General features: G+C 44.0%; 1 protein-coding gene across 5 annotated transcripts; it reads left to right on the top strand.

Moving 5' to 3' along the window:
* The first annotated feature begins 5,060 nt into the window (after positions 1-5,060).
* LOC135390753 (aldehyde dehydrogenase, dimeric NADP-preferring-like) lies at positions 5,061-18,181 on the top strand. Of its 5 annotated transcripts, none has more exons than XM_064620622.1 (16): positions 5,061-5,147; positions 7,627-7,716; positions 9,760-9,800; positions 9,860-10,003; positions 10,106-10,201; positions 11,851-12,072; positions 12,786-12,949; positions 13,012-13,242; positions 13,311-13,437; positions 13,538-13,608; positions 13,778-13,893; positions 14,525-14,660; positions 15,224-15,383; positions 15,508-15,554; positions 16,634-16,650; positions 17,639-18,181. In XM_064620622.1, the coding sequence occupies exons 1-14, from the start codon at positions 5,126-5,128 to the stop codon at positions 15,535-15,537; spliced, it is 1,650 nt and encodes a 549-aa protein (XP_064476692.1). In that variant the 5' UTR covers positions 5,061-5,125; the 3' UTR covers positions 15,538-15,554; positions 16,634-16,650; positions 17,639-18,181. The 5 variants fall into 5 exon arrangements, with proteins under 5 accessions (XP_064476692.1, XP_064476691.1, XP_064476690.1 ...); XM_064620621.1 differs by having other exon boundaries at positions 16,634-16,653; XM_064620620.1 differs by lacking the exon at positions 16,634-16,650.
* Positions 18,182-19,176: the final 995 nt, after the last annotated feature.

Genomic DNA, 19,176 nt, shown 5'->3' with positions numbered 1-19,176 from the left:
TACTCAATCATTCTTGCATGCGTGAAGATCAAATACAATTGTCTTTCACTTCCTCATTTTCTTTTTCCATGCATCCGACAATGCTCGACTTGCTGTGTTTCGGCATCATACCGTCCGACATCCTGAACGAGACAGGTACGTTTAGCCAATGTCATGGTAGTCATGGTGTCATGGTAGACAAAACAGCACATCCAGAGGACGCCGTCGTAAAGCAGCAGATTGCGGACAACAGTTCAAGGACTTTCCGAGTATGTGGTCCCACCCTTTACGAATGTATCTTACATCGCTCAGTGAATGAGAAAAACACATGCAGGAACCATGAATTATGCGACTCGTTATGAGGGACCACGTGATGCGTCTGATGCCGAAAGGGGGCGCCCCAGGGCGCAGTCCGAATGGCAGACGACAGGACAGTGCGGGGATTTCGGTGAGTTTTGGTTCGCGTTTTCACTTGTCAAATATCTTGTGGATGGTGTAGGGGCGTCGGGAGTCCCCCGCCGGCGGGGGCGTGGGGTGGGTGGGGGCGGACTGAAGTCCGAAGGATTGACGTGTGCCAATATGTCCTGTGCCTTCAGCTTTGGTTAATTGGGCAATGGCTAGTTCTTCTATGCGTGTATTGCAAAAATAGAGAATTGACACAGTATTTGACTTTCTGCTCTGAGTGTGGCTGTTCGTTTTCTTTCACCGACGGAACTCTTCTTCTTGCCGCCATTCTCCTTTTTCTCTCTCTCTCTCTCTTGTACTGGGATAGCCTGTCCGATTTAGTCGTGACTCACCTCCCTATTTTTTGCTTCTATCCATCATCATCGTCATCATCATTAGCCATTCCTATAGGCTTGAAGTGTGTTCAATGCCACGGCGGTGGTACAGCTTGGGACAAAAGTTTACGGAACACCGGGGTGTCGCATTTCTCCTCCATTGGGGTGACACCCTAGCCGTAAACAGGAGCGGACACGCGTACTATGGGGTGGATACAATAGCCGGTCTCCCGTTTCTTATTCGATCTCTTCCTAATAGCTAGCATATGGGGCCGCTCCAGTGAAGAAATACGCCAGTGCCGTGTTCAGTAAACTTTTGTCCCAAGCTGTGCCAGTTTTTTTTGGTCATGTGCAGTATAAGTTTCTTTCTTGCCACTTCAGAAAACGTTACCTGCAGTGAAACAAAATTCATACAAGTGAGCATGCGAACCCTGTAAAAAAAAACAAAAAAAAAACATACTGGACAGTCCAATCCCCGCGGGCACGAAAGGGGGGCAAGAACCCCGATGACTGAGCGCTGGAAGGGGTGTCAAGGGGTGACAGGGGTGTACCCTGTCACGGGGTGTATATGAGGAGATCAAATCGCGAGTGGATATTGGGGGGGGGGGGGGTGAACTGATACTAATGTACAGGGTGACACTAGTGGTAAAACAACAACAAGAAAAACGTTAGCATTAAATCATTTTGGTCAGGTAATAGTTTTTCCTTCTTTCTTTTTCTTCTTTTTGTTTGTGATAAATAATATTCTAGAGCGTCAACCTACAGTACGTTCTTTAAAAGTGACTACTGGTGATGCGCGCCCTAACGAAGTGGAACAGCTCCGATCACTTTCCGGGTCCCAAAAATTTTCTAATATTCTGTTTACTGCCTGGAAGTGCACGAAAATTAGTTTGGAGTGTATGGGAGTTTTACGGTCTACCGTAACCCTACATAACAGGGGCATAGACATAGCACATTGTGTTATACCTCAGAAAATATAATAAAATAAGCCCGCGTATTGCTCAAACTGTAGGGTGTATGAGTACATGGCACGCAGAAATCATAGTGGAAGTGCTGCGAAATTGCAGAAAGCCCGTAAAATAACGTGAGAACCGAGGCCACCTTCTCGGACCGAGATACTTGCGCTCCAGACTGGCATTATGCAACCAGGTTCGAATCCATTCGGTGGATTGATGCTTCATCTCAAGAAGCATTGGATTTACAGCTTTACGCGGAGCTGAGCCAAGCCAATCAATTCCGTTTGCTATACGTGACGGATGTTGTTACAGGCGCGTGCTCGTCTGCTATGCAATATTTTTCTGAATCCAGATGGCGTTACGTGTCTACACGTTACGTAGCAGACGACGAATGGAAATACTGCTATAAAAACGGCAAAAAGAAACCTAAAAAGCTCACGTGACTAGACGACACGCCGAAGGAACACTTTCCTCGCTCACCCAGTGGCCCACTTTGCAAGCAGACGACCACGTTCTTGACGACTCTCGCTCCCAATGTGGCCAACCCCATTCGTTGATTCACGGCCGAATGCTATATTGAGACCCGGAAAAAAAAATACTGCCTCAGCCATGGCCTCAGCAGAGGGAGATTCACGGACGCCGTTCGCACGTGGTCATGAATGACAGTGACTACGGGGAAAAACAAATAAATAAATGTTATAACTTTATTCGGTCGCTAAAGAAAAGAAAGGACGAAGTTGTACAATCTGAAAGCTGTACCATTCGGACTTGTTGTTTCATGCATTTCTTCCTGTGGAAGCACCAAACTTTTTTCTTCATCAAACCGGTCTGTAAAACGATGTGATGCAAGCGTTTACACGTCTGTGTGCATATTGAACATCCCACACTAGTTACTCAAATAGTCGATAAGGTTAACCTGTTTCTTTAGTTATCGAAAATATGGGTTTGATACATAAGATATCTATTTTGTATTTGAACTGCGCAAATTGAGGGCATCTTTCGTAATAGCATGAACCGTTTCAGAGACGGAGTTTTGCAAAAACTTCGGATACGATGGAGTCTGGGCCAGTGGTTTATCCAGAATCCCAAGCATGGAGGGCTGTATGGAAAAAGTTGGGGGTGGGCATTATTATCGTTACGTCATTACAGCTTAACATATGATTACCGACATGTGTCTAAAGCTGTGTAGGGGGGGGGGGGGGTTGTGGATAAATCACCGGTCTGGGCTTTCTCGACCAAAAGGAACATGCATATTACCAAATCAATCTACAATACAGATACAATATACATATTTCTCGGCATATTTCCAAACCGACAAAACAAAATTTTGTCTGATGTGTATTCCGGAAAGTTGGTCATCAACACCAACGATGACAAAGAACGTCTCACACGTCATTGAATAACGCGCATTTCATCTGCCACCGAATTGCAAGCAGAAGGCAGTAGCACAAAAGTCATATCTGTTCTAACAAGTATATAGCTATAAATACATCACAAGATGGTAGACGCTTATCATTTATTTCGGTATTTCCTGTTTACGCACTGTGGCATGAGCATCGCTTAGGTGTAGCCATCTGAGGCATAATCTCGAAGCAGACAGTTGCAATGATCGTCTGCTATGGGAATGTCCGATCGTCTGCTACACGAATATCCGATCGTCTGCTATTCGAATAACCAAGTCGGTTTGCCTTTTCAAAGTGTATCGTATCTAAAATTCTTTGAAATATCATTTTCCTCATTTCATTTTTTATTTTTTATTTTTTGGCGAATCAGTCAATGCACGAAATAATCTTCCATGTACCACAATGTAAGATGTACATAGGATGACGTGCAAAGCATGCATCATTGACAAATCAATGAAGAGGGGACTTGAAAACGAGAAATAATTAATGCTTCGTCTCGAGAATTCTTATCATGCGACAGAGGAGACATGTTCATTTTATCATTAAAGGGATCATTTCGGGGAATGGCCGTTCGAATAGTTTTTATTGATCCGGAAATCCGTCACGTGATATTACCACTATACCTATATTTACAGTCCAGTTGAGACTTCACGAGTAGGAGACAATCCACTGAAGTGAACTGTCGTAGAGTGGAGTTGATTACGTCACCTGGCGTGTGGTCCACCAGAAGCGCCATCCAGCTACGGGAATCAAGCAAGTCGTTTCAGAAGATTATCAAACGGGCTATTTCAAATAGTATTTGTTTTTAGGACAATGTGATATTTTTAGGGGCTGTCCATTCCTCCGATATAAATTACTAAAACACTACGCGGCGTAAACACCTTTTTTTACGTTATGTAGCACAAAGAATTAGGAAATTATTATACAATTACTGAGCCTTGGCACAACCATCAAGGTTGTCTGATTTCTCCTTGTCCTTATTTGAGATACCGGCCGTGCTTCATCGCTAGATCCGCGCCACGAAACGCAAAAGCGTTATCTTGGCCGCAATCAGAACTCAGCGATTCGTAACGGCAGATACGAGAACACAGTGCGAAAAGACAGCAAGCATTGTGACCAGTAAAAGGGAACAGAATTTCAGAAGCAGACAACGAAAAGATGATGACCATTTAATGGAAGCTTTGGTGTACACATGATGTGACATTTGCGAGTTAAAGAGACGCATCCTAGCATTAAAAGCTCGTTTACCACGCCCAGGGCTTTCTTTGGATATATTTACATGTAAATCGCACTAATGGTTTCAAAAGAAGCCGTAAGTTAAGACAGGCTTAGCGAATCGCAGAAGATTCACTTTTAGCAGACGACGCTGTCGTGCACAGTGTTGGTCGACTCCTTTGTCGGGATACCATCGCGAAAAAAACGAGGTAGGTGCCAAATTTTGCCTGATATGTTTCAGCTTGAGAGGATAGTTTGGTAAAAAGAAGCTGATACGCTGAGGACAGTAATATGACGGTCACCGTGATCGTGCTACGGGTGGTTACTGGTTCATGCTTCGTCTGCGCAAGAAATCACGCTGCGGCAATGAAGACACTGCCGGCATCTTTTTATGCAGAATTTCATCGTTCACTTCGTCCTACGACTGCCTATCACGTGCAATTATGCCGACAAATCACTACCACTATTTGATTACCGACTTTCACGTAGTAGCTTAGACCTATATACCAGCAAAGCACACGTATTGTGCTCACCGAGGAAAGGGAACTAGAAAAATTAAACGTGAACCGGGATATTTTCGTCAACTACTTTTTTTCCTTCTTTTTATAATATATGTGATTATAGTGACACCTCATTTTCACAGGTTGTACACCATCTAACTGTCTTTACTCACGCGACGTCAACATCGACCGCCCTGCCGTTTCGGCTTGCGCTAGCTCTTCCCTGTGCCTTCTGTCCATCTACGGCCACCAACCTCCTCAGGCCTTTTTGGTAATACGCAAGTTCTGCAAGGATGGGGAAGAACAACGAAGTTGGTAAATATTCACAGTTTCCCTCTATGCTCTGCTGAGTAATTACAATTATTTACGCTAACTATCGCGTGATTCAGTGCTAGAACAGTCAACAACAATGGGAGATCTGCGTAAAGCAGACGACAGAAGCAGATGTGCCCTTGATCTCGATTGTTGTCTGCCGGTCACATTTCCTTCCGTAGAGTATTTACACAGCTAGTCAAACAAACTAAAGTGCACGGCATCAAAACAGTTCTTGTCTGTCCTGGAGCTCAGGGGCCACAAGCTAGTTCCAGAAGCAAATGAGTTATTCATTTAATTTTGCTTATGACATCCATTTTGTGCGACGAGTGGCTCATATTCAGTTCGAACTGTGAATCTCTTGCTCAACAGCAGAACACCAGAACAGAATTTTACGGACGGAGAATTTTACATGTAACATGAGTGTCTTTGAAAATGCATCGACAGTACAGGGTGTTTTTCATGTTGTTTATAGATTTTTTTTTAATTTAAAAACTATGAGAGCGGTGTAGATACCGTTTTTGCAGGTGAGTTAATTATACGAACACATACGAATTAAGTCTTTAATGATGAGCTTTCGGGTAAAAGTGAGATTGAAAAATGAGAGACAGTCCTCGTTGAAGGTTTTCTTTTATTTATTATTATTATTTTTTTTAAGAGGTCATACCAGTCGAGGAGCAACTCCGATTCACGATTTTCCCGATTCTAGATGGCGCCACGCTCGCCGTCCTTATCACCGCCCACGTCAGAAGCTCATTCCACGTCAGGGGGCCTGAGAGGTTGGAGAAGGTGATGGAGACGATGATGGAGCATAGATGATGTGGTGGAGATGATTGAGACAATGAGTATAGGTGCCCGATCAGTCGCTCTTGCGATTCAGAGAAGCCGACGGCGACGAAGTTCATGCGTTCCTGAGGCGCTCAGTTTCGGTTTGCGCTCATTTGAATATTTATAAATATTTCAACGCACGTGGCCTTTTCAGGATTTTTGAAAGGCAGAACGGAAATGCTTTCAGCGAGGATTGTCTCCCATTCTGCTACCTCACTTTTGCCCGATAAGGCCCTTAATTAAAGCGTTAATCGACGAATTTTACATAACGAGTCATCTAGTCGTACCCTCTTCGAGAGGGTGTCCATCTTGGCCGTATGGTTCAACGACAAAAACGCCGTATATCCCGCTTTCATAGCATTGGCGTAGTCTGAAAAAAAAAATTTAAAAAATAAAAAATTCGGGGAGGTTCTATAAGGACTTTACATGGGGGAGGAGGATTCCTCCTTGTTTTCCTCTCTCAAATCCGCTATCAACGGTACGATTCCGGGAGGGGGGGGGGAATTTGAGCCCACGAAACCCCCCTTTCTATCTACTCCACTGTCTCATAGCTTTTTTGTAAAAAAAAAAAAATCTGTCAAGAATAAGAAAGATATCCTGCGTATATCTACTCCACTAAAATAAAAACAAAACAAAAAGCAGCGCGGGGTTTCTTTTTTCTCCGCTAGCTCTATCACGATCTCGTGACCACCATCGGGGACTCTCTGACAAGCCTTTTTATTGTTAGATGCCAAGTCGAAATTAAAAAAAAAATATTTAAAAAATCAGTACATAGACAAAAAAAGAAAAAGAAAAGATAAGAACCAAGATGGAAAGAAAAATGTGGTAAAGGACTCATTTATTTTCGCCGTTATATCTTCTTGTCACTTGGTATAATATATCGTGCGAAAGAGCAAGTAAAGTATATCGTCGAAATATTTCTTTTTTTCTATTTCTATTTTTTTTTCTTTTAAAATCAATCAATCAATCAAACAATATACGAGACAGTGAATGTTCAGCCGCTGTGCGTGTTTCTGTTGCATGATCCTATCCCAGATGCCCGAAGATACGAGAATAAACTGAATAAATCAATAAGTACAGCATAAAGATCTTTGCACAAGGAAGTATACAACAGCGCCTTGAAAACAAATGCATCGGGGCCAACTGTGCTTCTGCGTTTCCTTCGTGTTGCGCTTGTAGGAGTAACCATACGAAAGTGTTCTCTCGATAAACGCTTCGATGCTCAGCAATATCAGGAATCTTGCCGCGAGCTTCAACGTTAAATGGAGCATTTAAACGAGCATAAATTATATTTACTGGGAAAACCATTAGTCTGTTCGATCAGTAGATGATCTGCTGTGGAAGACGGGCCGTGTGTCATCGTCCTCACAGCTTTATGGGATCAACGACCGTGTGTGTTCGTCCACGACTTCATAAATCACGTGACAGTGATCTATCACGTAATCACCAGACTATGTTCGTGCAACCACCGCAAGAACAACGAAAAAAAGAAAAGAAAAAGAAATGAAGTCGAGTAGAACGACTTTCAATTAAAAAAAAGAAAAGAACTTACTGCCAACGATTGTCCCCTCAAGCTAACCCATTTAAACTATTTTGGTACAATGGCCAAAAAACACGAATGTTTTTTTTTTAAATTTCTAATAAACATTTGCAGCTCCCGCAGAAGTGGTGGAGAATCATGGCAATGGCGACGTGAGGATTGACATGCCCAACGGCGATGCACCTGCGAATACAGCGACACCACGTGAGAGCCTTATTTTTTCTATCCTCGTTTTGGCCGACGAGATAAAGAATGAACAGACGAGTTAAAATTTATATATATATATATATTACCTGTGTGTACATCAATGTGGATGGTGTGATTATAAAGCGTTGAAAGCTGAAATTGTGTGTATTCATAGATATTGAAATATATATTCTCACCGTAGATATACTAAATATGAACATGAATCTCTCATCCCTCTCATCTCTCTCATCCCGATCTGCTTTCATCGTTACTTTCATCATACTAAATATGTTATATCTAGGGTTCCGTGTTTTCCGTTTTTCTTTTTTTTTTTTCTTTTTTTTGTTGGGTGGATTGGGTGTATGTTTTTCGGTGTTCTTTCTGGCGTGTACATGGTTTACCTGACAGTTATCGGCGAATAGAAATGACCATGTAATTACCGCACGGCGCTCATTCAACATGGCGTTTTACGGCTAACGAAAAAGTGAACTGATCATTTTTCACAACCATCGTATTTCTGCATGGTTTTCCCGATCTGCATCAACAACTTGCTGGGCGTGTGCAGCAACTTATCTCTGTCACCGTTCCTGGAATGTCCCTCTCTATTCGGTGTTTTTCGATTAAAACCGAATCAGGGAAAATTTACCCGGCGTATGTGTTTCGGTGTTGTTCGATTAAAACCGAAAACACGAAACCCTAGTCATATCTCGATATTCATTAAAATTATGTAGCTATTCTCGTTAACTTCCTGTCTGCGACTTTTCCTGACAGTCTTTTCTGTACCTCAGTGATTTTATGAGACCTTGGAGACCGCCCGACCTTTCGTTTCTCAACGTACATAAATATCCTATGCACTGTGTCTACGTAGGACTCGCTATTTTTGTGCTTGCCCCATAATTCACGCGTCACCTTTACACAAGTTGCCTTTTCCCTTGCCAGCTGAGCCAACCGTTCCCAACAGCCTTTGAGGGTCGATGTAGGAAAGTTTGTGTTCGGTGCATCTATCTTTTCCTGAGTAATTGACCGCTCTTTCCTGTGTGTCTTCTGCGCTTGTTTTCTGTTTCCTCCGGAGCCTTTCCTCAAAATTTCGCTTGAACCAAAACGCAGAGTCACGGTCAACGTCTGCAGTGAGCGCGTACGACCATACTTCTGTGCGTCCCATCTCTCTGCAGCCGTGATGTACGTTCGTGTCTTTTCTATCATGATTCCATGCAAAATGCACGTTGCATCTTTTTCCAACATTTATTATCTTGTTGAAAGGCTCTATGTGTTTCAACAGCTTCAAGCCAGTACGTTTATCGGGTCAGCTTCAGTTCACTGATAAAACGCTTATGATTCACGCAGAAGACGCGTTTGAATTCGTACTTTTTCGCGCCAAGGAGCCCATTTCCGGTTCCTGCTCGTCTGCTCGCAGCGCAGCGCTTGCAGTCTTCTGCTGAGTGTACCATTTGAACTTGATGTTTATCCTCGTGTTTGTTTGTGCGTTGTGAATAATGCGAGAAAGAAAGTGAACAAGTAGCCGACGCGGAAGGCGTCTACCTGCCCCGAGAAGAGGTCAGCGGTTGTCCTTGATTTTTCTGTCGCGGGCAAGCCCAGCTGCGATGGCGCTGCGATCGTTTTTCACGAAAGGAGGCAGACGATAGTGACGATAGCAGAAGTTCGGAAATGCGTACAATCTGTTCCAAGTAGACGTTCAATTATCACCTTTCGGCAGTGGCTGTTTCTTTTGGTTTTCTTTCATTGACGTTATTCGGGCACCATGTCGCTGTCAGGTGAGTAACATGAATGGTTATATGATAGCGTGAGTTGAATACCAACCTTATTTCGTTCATTGCTCGCGAAACGGGATCTAGGTTAGCTCATTCTTCCACTTTCATCCTGTTCGGTGTCAAAGTCTTCCCCGAAGCAGAATTCCGACCGGCCTCTGATCGTGGCTCGACTTTCTAAAGCTTTCATTTTCGCTGCCAGTGTTGTGGGTTTCCACGGTAGATGAGGGCAGTTTTACGGTCAGCTGATTGTTTTGTAACAAAGATATTGAACGTTGACTGCTTTCTGCTTCAGCTCCCGTAGGAAGTACAGCTATGACAACGCAGTACTCGAAGGTATGTCTATGGAACATGATTTGCGTATGTGTAGGTTTCAAACACGCGTGACTTTTCAGAGACTGAACGAACTCAGACGGGCTTTTAAACTTGGCAAAACGAAGCCACTTAGCTACAGAACGCAACAGTTGAAGGCTTTGGATAAATTCCTCGTCGACTATGAACAAGCGCTCATTCTTGCGCTGAAGGAAGATCTGAACAAGGTCAGTGTCATTCTTTTCGGTATTTCCACGCTTCGATCACGGCTTGGTATCCTGCCAATGTTTTTCTCGCGCGTGCGACTCATATGTTCTTTCCCCTTTCAGAACAAGTTTGAAAGCGTACTCTTTGAGATTCAGTTCACCCGAAATGAAATCAAGGGGACATTGATGGAACTCAGCAAGTGGGTTAAGCCAGAGAAGGTAAAATCTTGTGCTGTCACATAGGAGTCAGTGGTAACATGATTCATTTGACCAGTTCGTCATAAGATTCCTACCCAGAACAACTACTGAAACCTGCATTCTCCACCATGGAGAAATTAAAAAGTACTGTTCCAGATCGAGTTAGCCACAAGTCAAACTGTTTTGCGTATCATTAAAAATTCAGGTTGCGTAATAATTCGGACCCTATGATGAAGGAAGCCTGAGCCCCCTTCCTCGGAAACAAGTCTTGTCAGTTGTCCCTGCCCTTGGTCGATCTGTAATCTTTCCTCTGTAAACATTTTCCTTCCAGACAGTTGGTTTTTCCCTTTCTTGGGATAACGTTGGTTACTTTCCTTGCATCGGACGCCTTGTGAAGAACTCGAGCGACGATAGCAGTGACTATACGTACATTTATTTATAACAGACCTGGATGGTCCTTCATACAAGATGGTTCGCTCGTGGGTCAGACATTAGTTAGTTTACAACAGTGTTAGACAACAAAAGCCCCCCTGCCTTTTTAAAGCGTAAAATACCATGGTCCACCCGAAAAGTTCTGCCGCCAGTCAGCAGTAATAACACTCTTTTCAGAACAGCTGATTCACAGTCGTTAATTGGGACAACAAATCGATGTGTTTCCACATTCTCTCCCCCGCCCCGATAGGCATGTACAAACACACAAACAGATTCACTTGTTACAGAATCTCAACTTGATTCTCATGTTAAAGGTCCACGAAATGACTAAAAACCCAGTATTGAGGACAGCGTCCACAAATTTCTGCAACAAAGGCCGTGGGGAAGGACATCTGCCTTTCCATCCACAAGGTCGAAGGCCGGAATGCTTTCCTGTCTTCGTGATAATAGCGCAGATAACAGAGTACAAATACACAGGATTAGCTCGGAAGCAACACACAAGAAAATAAAGTATGGCAGCTTTGAGGCCAAGGAGCTGTATCAGGAGGAGCTGACACAGACCGTCTAGGCAGTGCGATGTGCAGAATTTTAATTTTTGCCATCAAAGAGTAGGCTCGATTCGGGAGGGGTGTCTGAACTCCATGGAGTGGGTGTCGACGCCCAATTCACGTACCTTCTGCCCCGTACGACATACTTTGGATCAGGCAATTTCTGGGGAGGGCTCCGTCGAGATGCTGGGAAAATACCCGCTTTTAGACGCTTGGGAATTTTTTTCAAAGAGTGGATATTTTGGTACTTGGTAGAAACCTATAAAGTTTCGAAAAAGTCTTTTTGCAAACTCTTCTTTTATAAACCACACTGGTACCACTGAGCAGGTACAGCAGTTGTTCGGTGGTGGTATTTCTCAGTTTAGGCTCAAGACTGGGTAGTGTTGGTTTGGAATCCTACCAACAGCTGTGCTGTTGAAGGTTTTCCCTATTTTTTCTGGCAGGCCTTCTTATCAAAGGTCTGCACAGTTCCCGCTGAAGTCTGCCCAGGTCGCACGCTAACCTCGCTGTCTCCCACTACCTACTTCTGTACATCTCCCTGCACACCACTCTGACATACATGTACATAAAAATGCAAGATTTAAGAACCAATTTAGACTGGTGTATAGCTGTTAGAAATACAGTGTTGCCAATGTCAGCGACTGCCTGGAAAACAAAATACCTGTATTTGACAAAATGTGCCTCATGCAGACACCAAAGAACATGATGCTGATCATGGACGAGGCTCTGGTGCACAGCGAGCCCTATGGGGTCGCTCTCGTCATTGGGGCTTGGAACTACCCCTTGCAGCTCACTCTCTGTCCCCTGATTGGAGCCATTGCAGCCGGAAACTGTGCCGTGTTGAAGCCTTCTGAGCACGCTCCGGCCACAGCTAAAGTCATCGGTGAACTCGTACCGAAATACCTCGATCCGGCAAGTCTTCTTGTGCTGCTATCATAAGGCTGTCACTGATATATATTCTTATTGACGTTTTGTTTAGTCCCTTAAATACGCAGCCCTGGTCAAAGGTGAAATACGCAAAAAGAAAGCCACGTGACAATATGCCCGTGTGCTCCTGCACATGGGCTTGCTCTTTTTGAACATGAGAGTTCTCTCATGTTCAACAATTGCCGCTTGCGTCGATCCCTGTCGTATGAGTGTGCAAAAATGTAAGAGTGAAAGGAGGATGAGTGAGAGAGAGAGTGACTGGTTTGTCCCTTCAGATGACGCACCCTGGAAGTCGCTGAGAAAGGCGCGTTAGCTTAGCTCAATTGGTAGAGCCCTGGACCGGTAATCCAGAAGATATGGGTTGGAGTCCTACAGCTGGCTAACCTTTTCAGTGACTTTCATCTGTCATTGCACTTTTTATTCACATGCGTCTTGTAGGTCACAAAGAACAAAAAAGGAAACTAATGTTTCGTGCAAAGCAAACCTCGTTGAAAGCCCTCAGCCAGGCATTTATGGAGGCAGTCTACGTCATCTTCGCCTTTAAACCAGTATTTTAAGTTATCTAATCAGTCTCATCTAACCAATTAGGTACGGCGATAAGTGACTCTCATCTGCTCTGTCTGGTTTGAACATTGATCGAACGCATACAGAGAAGTTTCGAAATGCAGATAAATTAAAGTCTGGCGTCACTTCCGCAGGAGTGCTTTATGGTCGTCTCCGGAGGAGTGAAGGAGTCCACTGAACTCCTCCAGGAGAGGTTTGACTACATCTTCTACACGGGCTCAATCAACGTCGGAAAGATAATCTACGCCGCAGCGCAGAAGCACCTCACGCCCGTCACACTGGAGCTGGGTGGCAAGAGGTGAGAGAATAATTCACGCTGAACGACTATGGTTCAGTACAGTGGTTTCTCTGTATCCATAGTCCCCTCTACCTCGACGAGACCGTTGACATGGAGGTGGCCTGTCACAGAGTGATGTGGGGCAAATACGTAAATGCCGGGCAGACGTGCGTGGCACCAGACTACGTCCTCTGTCAGAGTTCCGTCTACGGAGCCTTCGTGGAGACCTGCAAACGTGTCATCACTGAGTTTTACTCCGAAAATCCAAAGGAGAGTGCAGATCTCGGCCGCATCGTCAACGGCAACCACGTCAAGTGCGTTACATTGTGAACGACGTTTGGCCGATGGGATGCCGACCTTTGTTTTTTTTTTGTTTTTTTAGGAGGATAGCCAAGCTTCTTGAAGGTTCAAACGTTGCTGTCGGTGGGCAGGTGGACATCGACAACAAATATGTCGCTCCTACGCTCTTGACGGATGTTGGTCCGGACGATCCCATTATGCAAGAGGAGGTATGCGAAGGTTCCTACTTAATCTCTCATCCTGAGAGATATCTATGCAGTATGTGAGCTAAGAGAGATAAGCATAGATTGCTTTCACTCCCTGGTGTAGATTTTTGGCCCCGTGCTTCCGATCCTTCGAGTTAGCAGTGCTGATGAGGCCATTCAGTTTATTAATGAAAGGTAAGCCAACTCTTTGATCACAATATATATCGATGCTTTGATATGATAGATTGATACTTATTCAGTGGTGCCGGTGATGCAAAACATCGTAGAAGTTCCTGAAATGCAAGTCTTGTCTCGGCAATATGGATGGACTTTTTATAAGTATAGTACTACCTCTCCTATGCAGGGAGAAGCCATTGACACTGTACGTATTTTCGAAGGATCAGAAAGTTATCAACAGGTTCATGAACGAGACGTCGAGCGGCAGCATGTGTGCTAACGACACACTTGTTCATCTCTCCAGTAGGTCTACTCTCTTTGTACGCCTTTCTCAAGGTCTAGTGTGCTAGCTTTAAAGGAGTAAGAAGGTGGTGCCAGAGCAACGATGAGTGGTCTTCCGCGGAGTGAGTTGGTGTTAGACAACCAGGGAAACAAGCAAACCTGATCGTGGGCATACCGAGAGGGGGCAAGGTGGGGCACCTCCCTGAGGCCTCAAGGTCACTTGTGCAAATTGTGCACTCTTTATTCATAGGTCGTCATGATCTTTCTCAGATGTCATAATAATGTGAACCTCGGAACGCCGGCACGGTCCGTAACATCTCTCTCTAAGAAAAGAGGTGGGGGGGTTGCAAGGTTTGCTCCCACCTCCACCTCGGAAGCACTTTGCCCCTCCTTCGAAAAAATCCTGGAAACACCCGTGAAATCGACCCAGATCCAAAAGTGAAACCTGCGTTATCTGCTGGGGAGCAAAATACGCTACTCTGTGTAACGTAGAAATTGAAGCTGTTCGACATCGAATTTGCCATTAGACTAAGTGTTGACCTTCCACAAAAAGTTTAGTCTATGGAATAATTGATACCAATTTTCTAGAAGCATCTGAAATCGGCCAGTGACTATATGTCTTGATTCTAAGGTTGCCTGTCTCACCTTTCAGTCGACACCCTGCCCTTCGGGGGCGTTGGACCGAGCGGGATGGGTCGCTACCACGGGAAGTATTCCTTCGATGCCTTCTCTAATAAGAAGGCAGTTCTTCTTAGGAATTACAATCCAATCGGAGAAGCATTCGGAAGGCAAGCATTGTTCATACATTGTATCTTCTGAAGGACTTTCACATTTTAAGAACTTAAATCTGAGGCTTATAAGAGCACAAAATTGCCCACACTCTAAAACCGTTAACATTTGAGAGCCCCTAATTTTTGTTAATTAAAAAATATGCAAATTTTAAGGCTCATAAAACTTTCTAGCACAGTTTGGTTACGTTAGAATTGCAAACTGTGTGTTCACAATTTGTCGTACAGGTTACTGGTAAGCATTTTGAACTACTTTAAAGCACAAACATACACGATTTTGCTTGTAACAAATGTGGTATATTGCAACTTCAGGCAGTATTGTGGCAGCCAATGAAGCCACGAGTTTTATCACCCATCACATATCATCTGATAACTTCAGTGGCCACGAATATGAGTCCTGTGTTAGATCCGTAAAAAAAAAAAAAAAATATGGCCACAAAATGAAAGGGCTTTACAGAAATTCAAGGTTGCTTCATACACACCCTTTGTGTAATTCCATTAAGTCTCTGGATATATGTTTGACCCTCCCCAAAAAGTGATTTAGAAATTGCTCATCCCATCAGGAAACGATACCCTCCACTGGACGACTTCAAGCTCTCCTACTTCAAGCAGCTCCTGTTGAAACGAGGGTCTCCGTTTGGCGGCTTTTTCTCCTTTACGGGCTACATCATAGTCTTCCTGCTCGGCATTGCGTCTGCATTCCTTCTGCGCTTCGTCCTTCACGTAAGTCATCTTGCACAGTCCCTCCCAGCATAGGCATAGGTCTCTCTCAAACTGTCTACGTCGTTAACACCGGCACTTTCCCTCACCCTGCATCTCACTGTCTTAACGTTCCTTTTCTCGGCAGAATAAACAGGAAGAAAGTATGAAGAATTGAGTTTCGCACTTTAACAGGTAGAGAGAGATCAATTTTCGCTAGCACCTGCTTACGACACGCCTTTAGTTGCAATGCGTTCTACGTCGGTAATGTTGCTTGGGTTTGGCAGTGCTGCATGCATATTGTGAGGTCATGGTATGCTTATATACCTTCTAATTGGTTTATCGTTTATGAAAGGAGTTGAGACAAAATTCCAGTGGACTTCTCAGTCCGGTAGACATGTTACACGTAACTTACCAATGCTGTGTACAGAATTTGCAATTCAAACTGCGTTTTGTACAGCTCCTGCATCACATAAACAATATTTTACGAGGTAATATTATGGGAAGCATACCCCGAGGGCCCAAAGAGAAATACCTAATGAAGCCTTTCCACCCAATTAACTTACCGTAATTTCACGCGTATAAGCCGCAGGACCGGTTTTTAGGAACATTTTGAAAATTTTTGGGCAGATAAGCCGCGGGCAGTACAACACGACTAATTTGTGGGACAAAGGAGACCATAGAGAAGGCCATAAACCCTGTGGTCCACACTCCGGCGTCGGCATGGTGTACAACAAAGGAGGTCAGTTCCAGTGTCCTACCAAGATCGGACTGCCCTTGTTGCGTGTTTTTCGTGGATCGACGGGTCAGTGACCTTCCAGGAGACACGAATCACTGTCACCACTTTCGTTAAAGCTGCTTTGGGGCAGGCACCAGGATGGTCAGTGTACTGGAATGTTGACGCGCGCCCCTGTTGCACATTGTTTGTGCATTGGAAGGCCGGTGCTGTTTGAGAGACAATGTCGGCCCTTTCGTTAAAACCGGCGTATGTGGAAAATACCAGGGAAAAATAGTCATCGGATAAGCCGCAGAGCGCCCGGGAGAAAAAAAAACAAAAAAACTCTCATAAGCCGCGGCTAATATGCGTGAAATTACGGTACATTAACGCGACAGCGTTCACTCGGACCTGCATCATCCTTAAGTTGTGCCTACCTATACCGTAGTGGGTTTTGTCAATTTTAAAGACTCTTGGAAACATGAGATAACATTAGCTTTGGTGACAAACGATAAGGATATGGTGTTTATAGGTGAGCTAACACCTCTTGTTTTTGCAGCATCCAAGCATCTCTTCGTGGTAAGTCAGTGTGGCGTGCTTTGCCAAAAACTGCTTGGTGTTTCACATTGAGTTGCTTGCTTCTTGTGTGCTTCCACGTCTGCTTTCTGCAGTCGTGGATTGCTCTTATTGTTTTTCCCTCATGCGGCAACATGTATCGAGAGTAAATACAGCATTGTTTTGGACGTATATTGATTTTCATTTGATTCCTCTCATTTTATTTATCCCCAATCGCAAGAGCAATTTTAGATGATTGTTTTTACCTTATGCGGGATTAGAACTGTTGAATCTTTATTTTGTGAGCGGTTGTAAGAGTGAAAAAAATCATGAAATTATATTTTTTTGTCATCATCTTAGCACCATATAAAATGATGCATAATGTAAAAAACCCCGAGACTAGGGAACACGAAGGGACAGACACAAACACGAAGTCTCAATCGTTTGAGACTTCGTGTTTGTGTCTGTCCCTTCGTCTTCCCTAGTCTCGGGGTTTTTTACATTATGCATCATCTTCACCAGCTCGCTTGCTTCCTAGCCATTTTTTCATTACCATATAAAAGTTTCTAAGGCTCACGGCACACAATCTAACGTCACAAAGCAAATTTAGTGAAAACTGAACAATTCCTCGTGACGCTAGTACGTATCTTATTTTGAAAATCTATAGGGATTTCTTTAGATCATGTAGGGTGTGACATCTCATTACACAGCATCCATGGACGAGCCTAATATTTGATCTGTGGTCATATCCGTGGGCAATTCTGCTTGCAAATGGTCACAGTGTGGCTTACAGGCATTTCTGTGAAATACATATGAAATATGCCCTTGAAAATATGTATGCGAGATAAAGAGGGTTCACAGGGCCTTCATAACCCAAACTAAAGCACAGAACAATGCCATACATTTGGCAAATAACATGTGGACATTGCTGTAACTGTGTCTTTATGTTCCTACACCTTGTAGAAGCAAACAATTTACAATTACAACTATCTTCTTTTTTAATTTGCAGGCATTCGGCAAGGATATCTGAGCAAGATGGGGAAACACATACAAAACGTTTAGCTGCACCATCCGACCATCAATTACGGTTTACCTTCTGCTGGCTCATCTCACTTTGAGATAGTGTCATCTGTTATGTTGATTTTGAATGGCTGGACCACTTGAACTTGTGTTTATATTATGTATTGCTTCTGGTTGTGTTTTAATAGTTTTGTATTTCACTTCGAAAGGCTAACCTCTTGTATGTACTTTAAGAGTGCGTATGTATTATCATTTTTGCACCATTTTTTCTGGTGCGAACTTCGAAGCGTCGACTTTTGCCTCGTCTAGTTCAGGGACGTTTGGATAAATACGTACGCTAAGAAAGTATATGTACAGCATATAAGGGGTCGAACGGCTGGGGAACTTAAGAACGTCTTGCAAATCAGATGCTGGAGATGAGAGAGCATTCTTACCACATTCCGAGCTCTCCGAGATGTATGTGCCCGAGTTTGATGCGGGAAAGACTAAAGTTTTTGGGGAAATGTCTCGAATAAAGGGATTTTACACAAATCTGGTTGTGTGGCATGGCTGTTTTTTCCCCCCTTAAAGGGACGGTGGCATCCGGAAACCCATCTATGAAACCGATACCACCGTGTTCGGCATCCGCCAACTGTCTACCTGGCTCCGCGGCTGCAGAAGCTCCAGCGGTGTGATGTCACCCTGTAAGAGAAGGAGTGAGAGGGTGACGGGGAGAGGAGGAAAGGTGCCATTCCTTTTCTCAAAGGCGTGCCATCGTTGGCCCGTTACAGAATGACGTTTTCCCAGAGAGGGAATCCCGGCGTACCCTCAATATCTGTCGTCTGCTCTTGTCACGTGTTCCGTCGAATAACAGTGAAACTACACCAGTATTTCGCGTGGGATTTTCGATACCGTGGAGAGAGGTCCGCGAGAAATTAAGTGACGCACTAGTTTCGAGATCGACTGGAACGGGTGCGACCGTCCCTTTAAAATAACTGTGCTGACACGATGACAAATGATCACACACGACGTGTTCCAGGATCTGACAAAATGCTGTATGATATTTTAGCTATCTTCACTAATGATAGTACAGTGTGAAAAGGGTTTTTCTTGAGTTTCTCGGTTGAGTGCAGTGCTGTGGATTATACTTATCCGTGTTGAGCATGAAAAACTGATTGAAGAATCAATCATAATTCACTCGAGAAGCTACTCACTCATATGTAGCACTCACTATGACATTTTATCTGCCCTTGAACCTGTTCGTCAGAACACGAGTACAAAACGCACAAGGTGGACTAAGAACGTACGCTTTGTTACAAGGAAGCAAATATAATTCCTACAGATTTCGTTTACGCCATTACAGCAGAGAGTTCAAAAACTGCGAGGCTGCAACGTCTTAGTGGGTTCGGTACCATTCCTTCTTCTCTGCCTCTTCTGCCTCTACCTCCTTAATGAAAGGTTCCAAGTAGGCAACATCGTCATCAAACTTCGTCCACTCGCTCTGTGGCAGGATGGTATGGGTGATACTGCACTGTACGGCACGCAGGA

The sequence above is a fragment of the Ornithodoros turicata genome, chromosome 4, assembly GCF_037126465.1.
Source record: "Ornithodoros turicata isolate Travis chromosome 4, ASM3712646v1, whole genome shotgun sequence".
Classification (NCBI taxonomy): Eukaryota; Metazoa; Arthropoda; class Arachnida; order Ixodida; family Argasidae; genus Ornithodoros; species Ornithodoros turicata.
The sequence above is the reverse complement of the archived record's forward strand: the minus strand, read 5'-3'. Positions and strand labels throughout refer to the sequence as shown.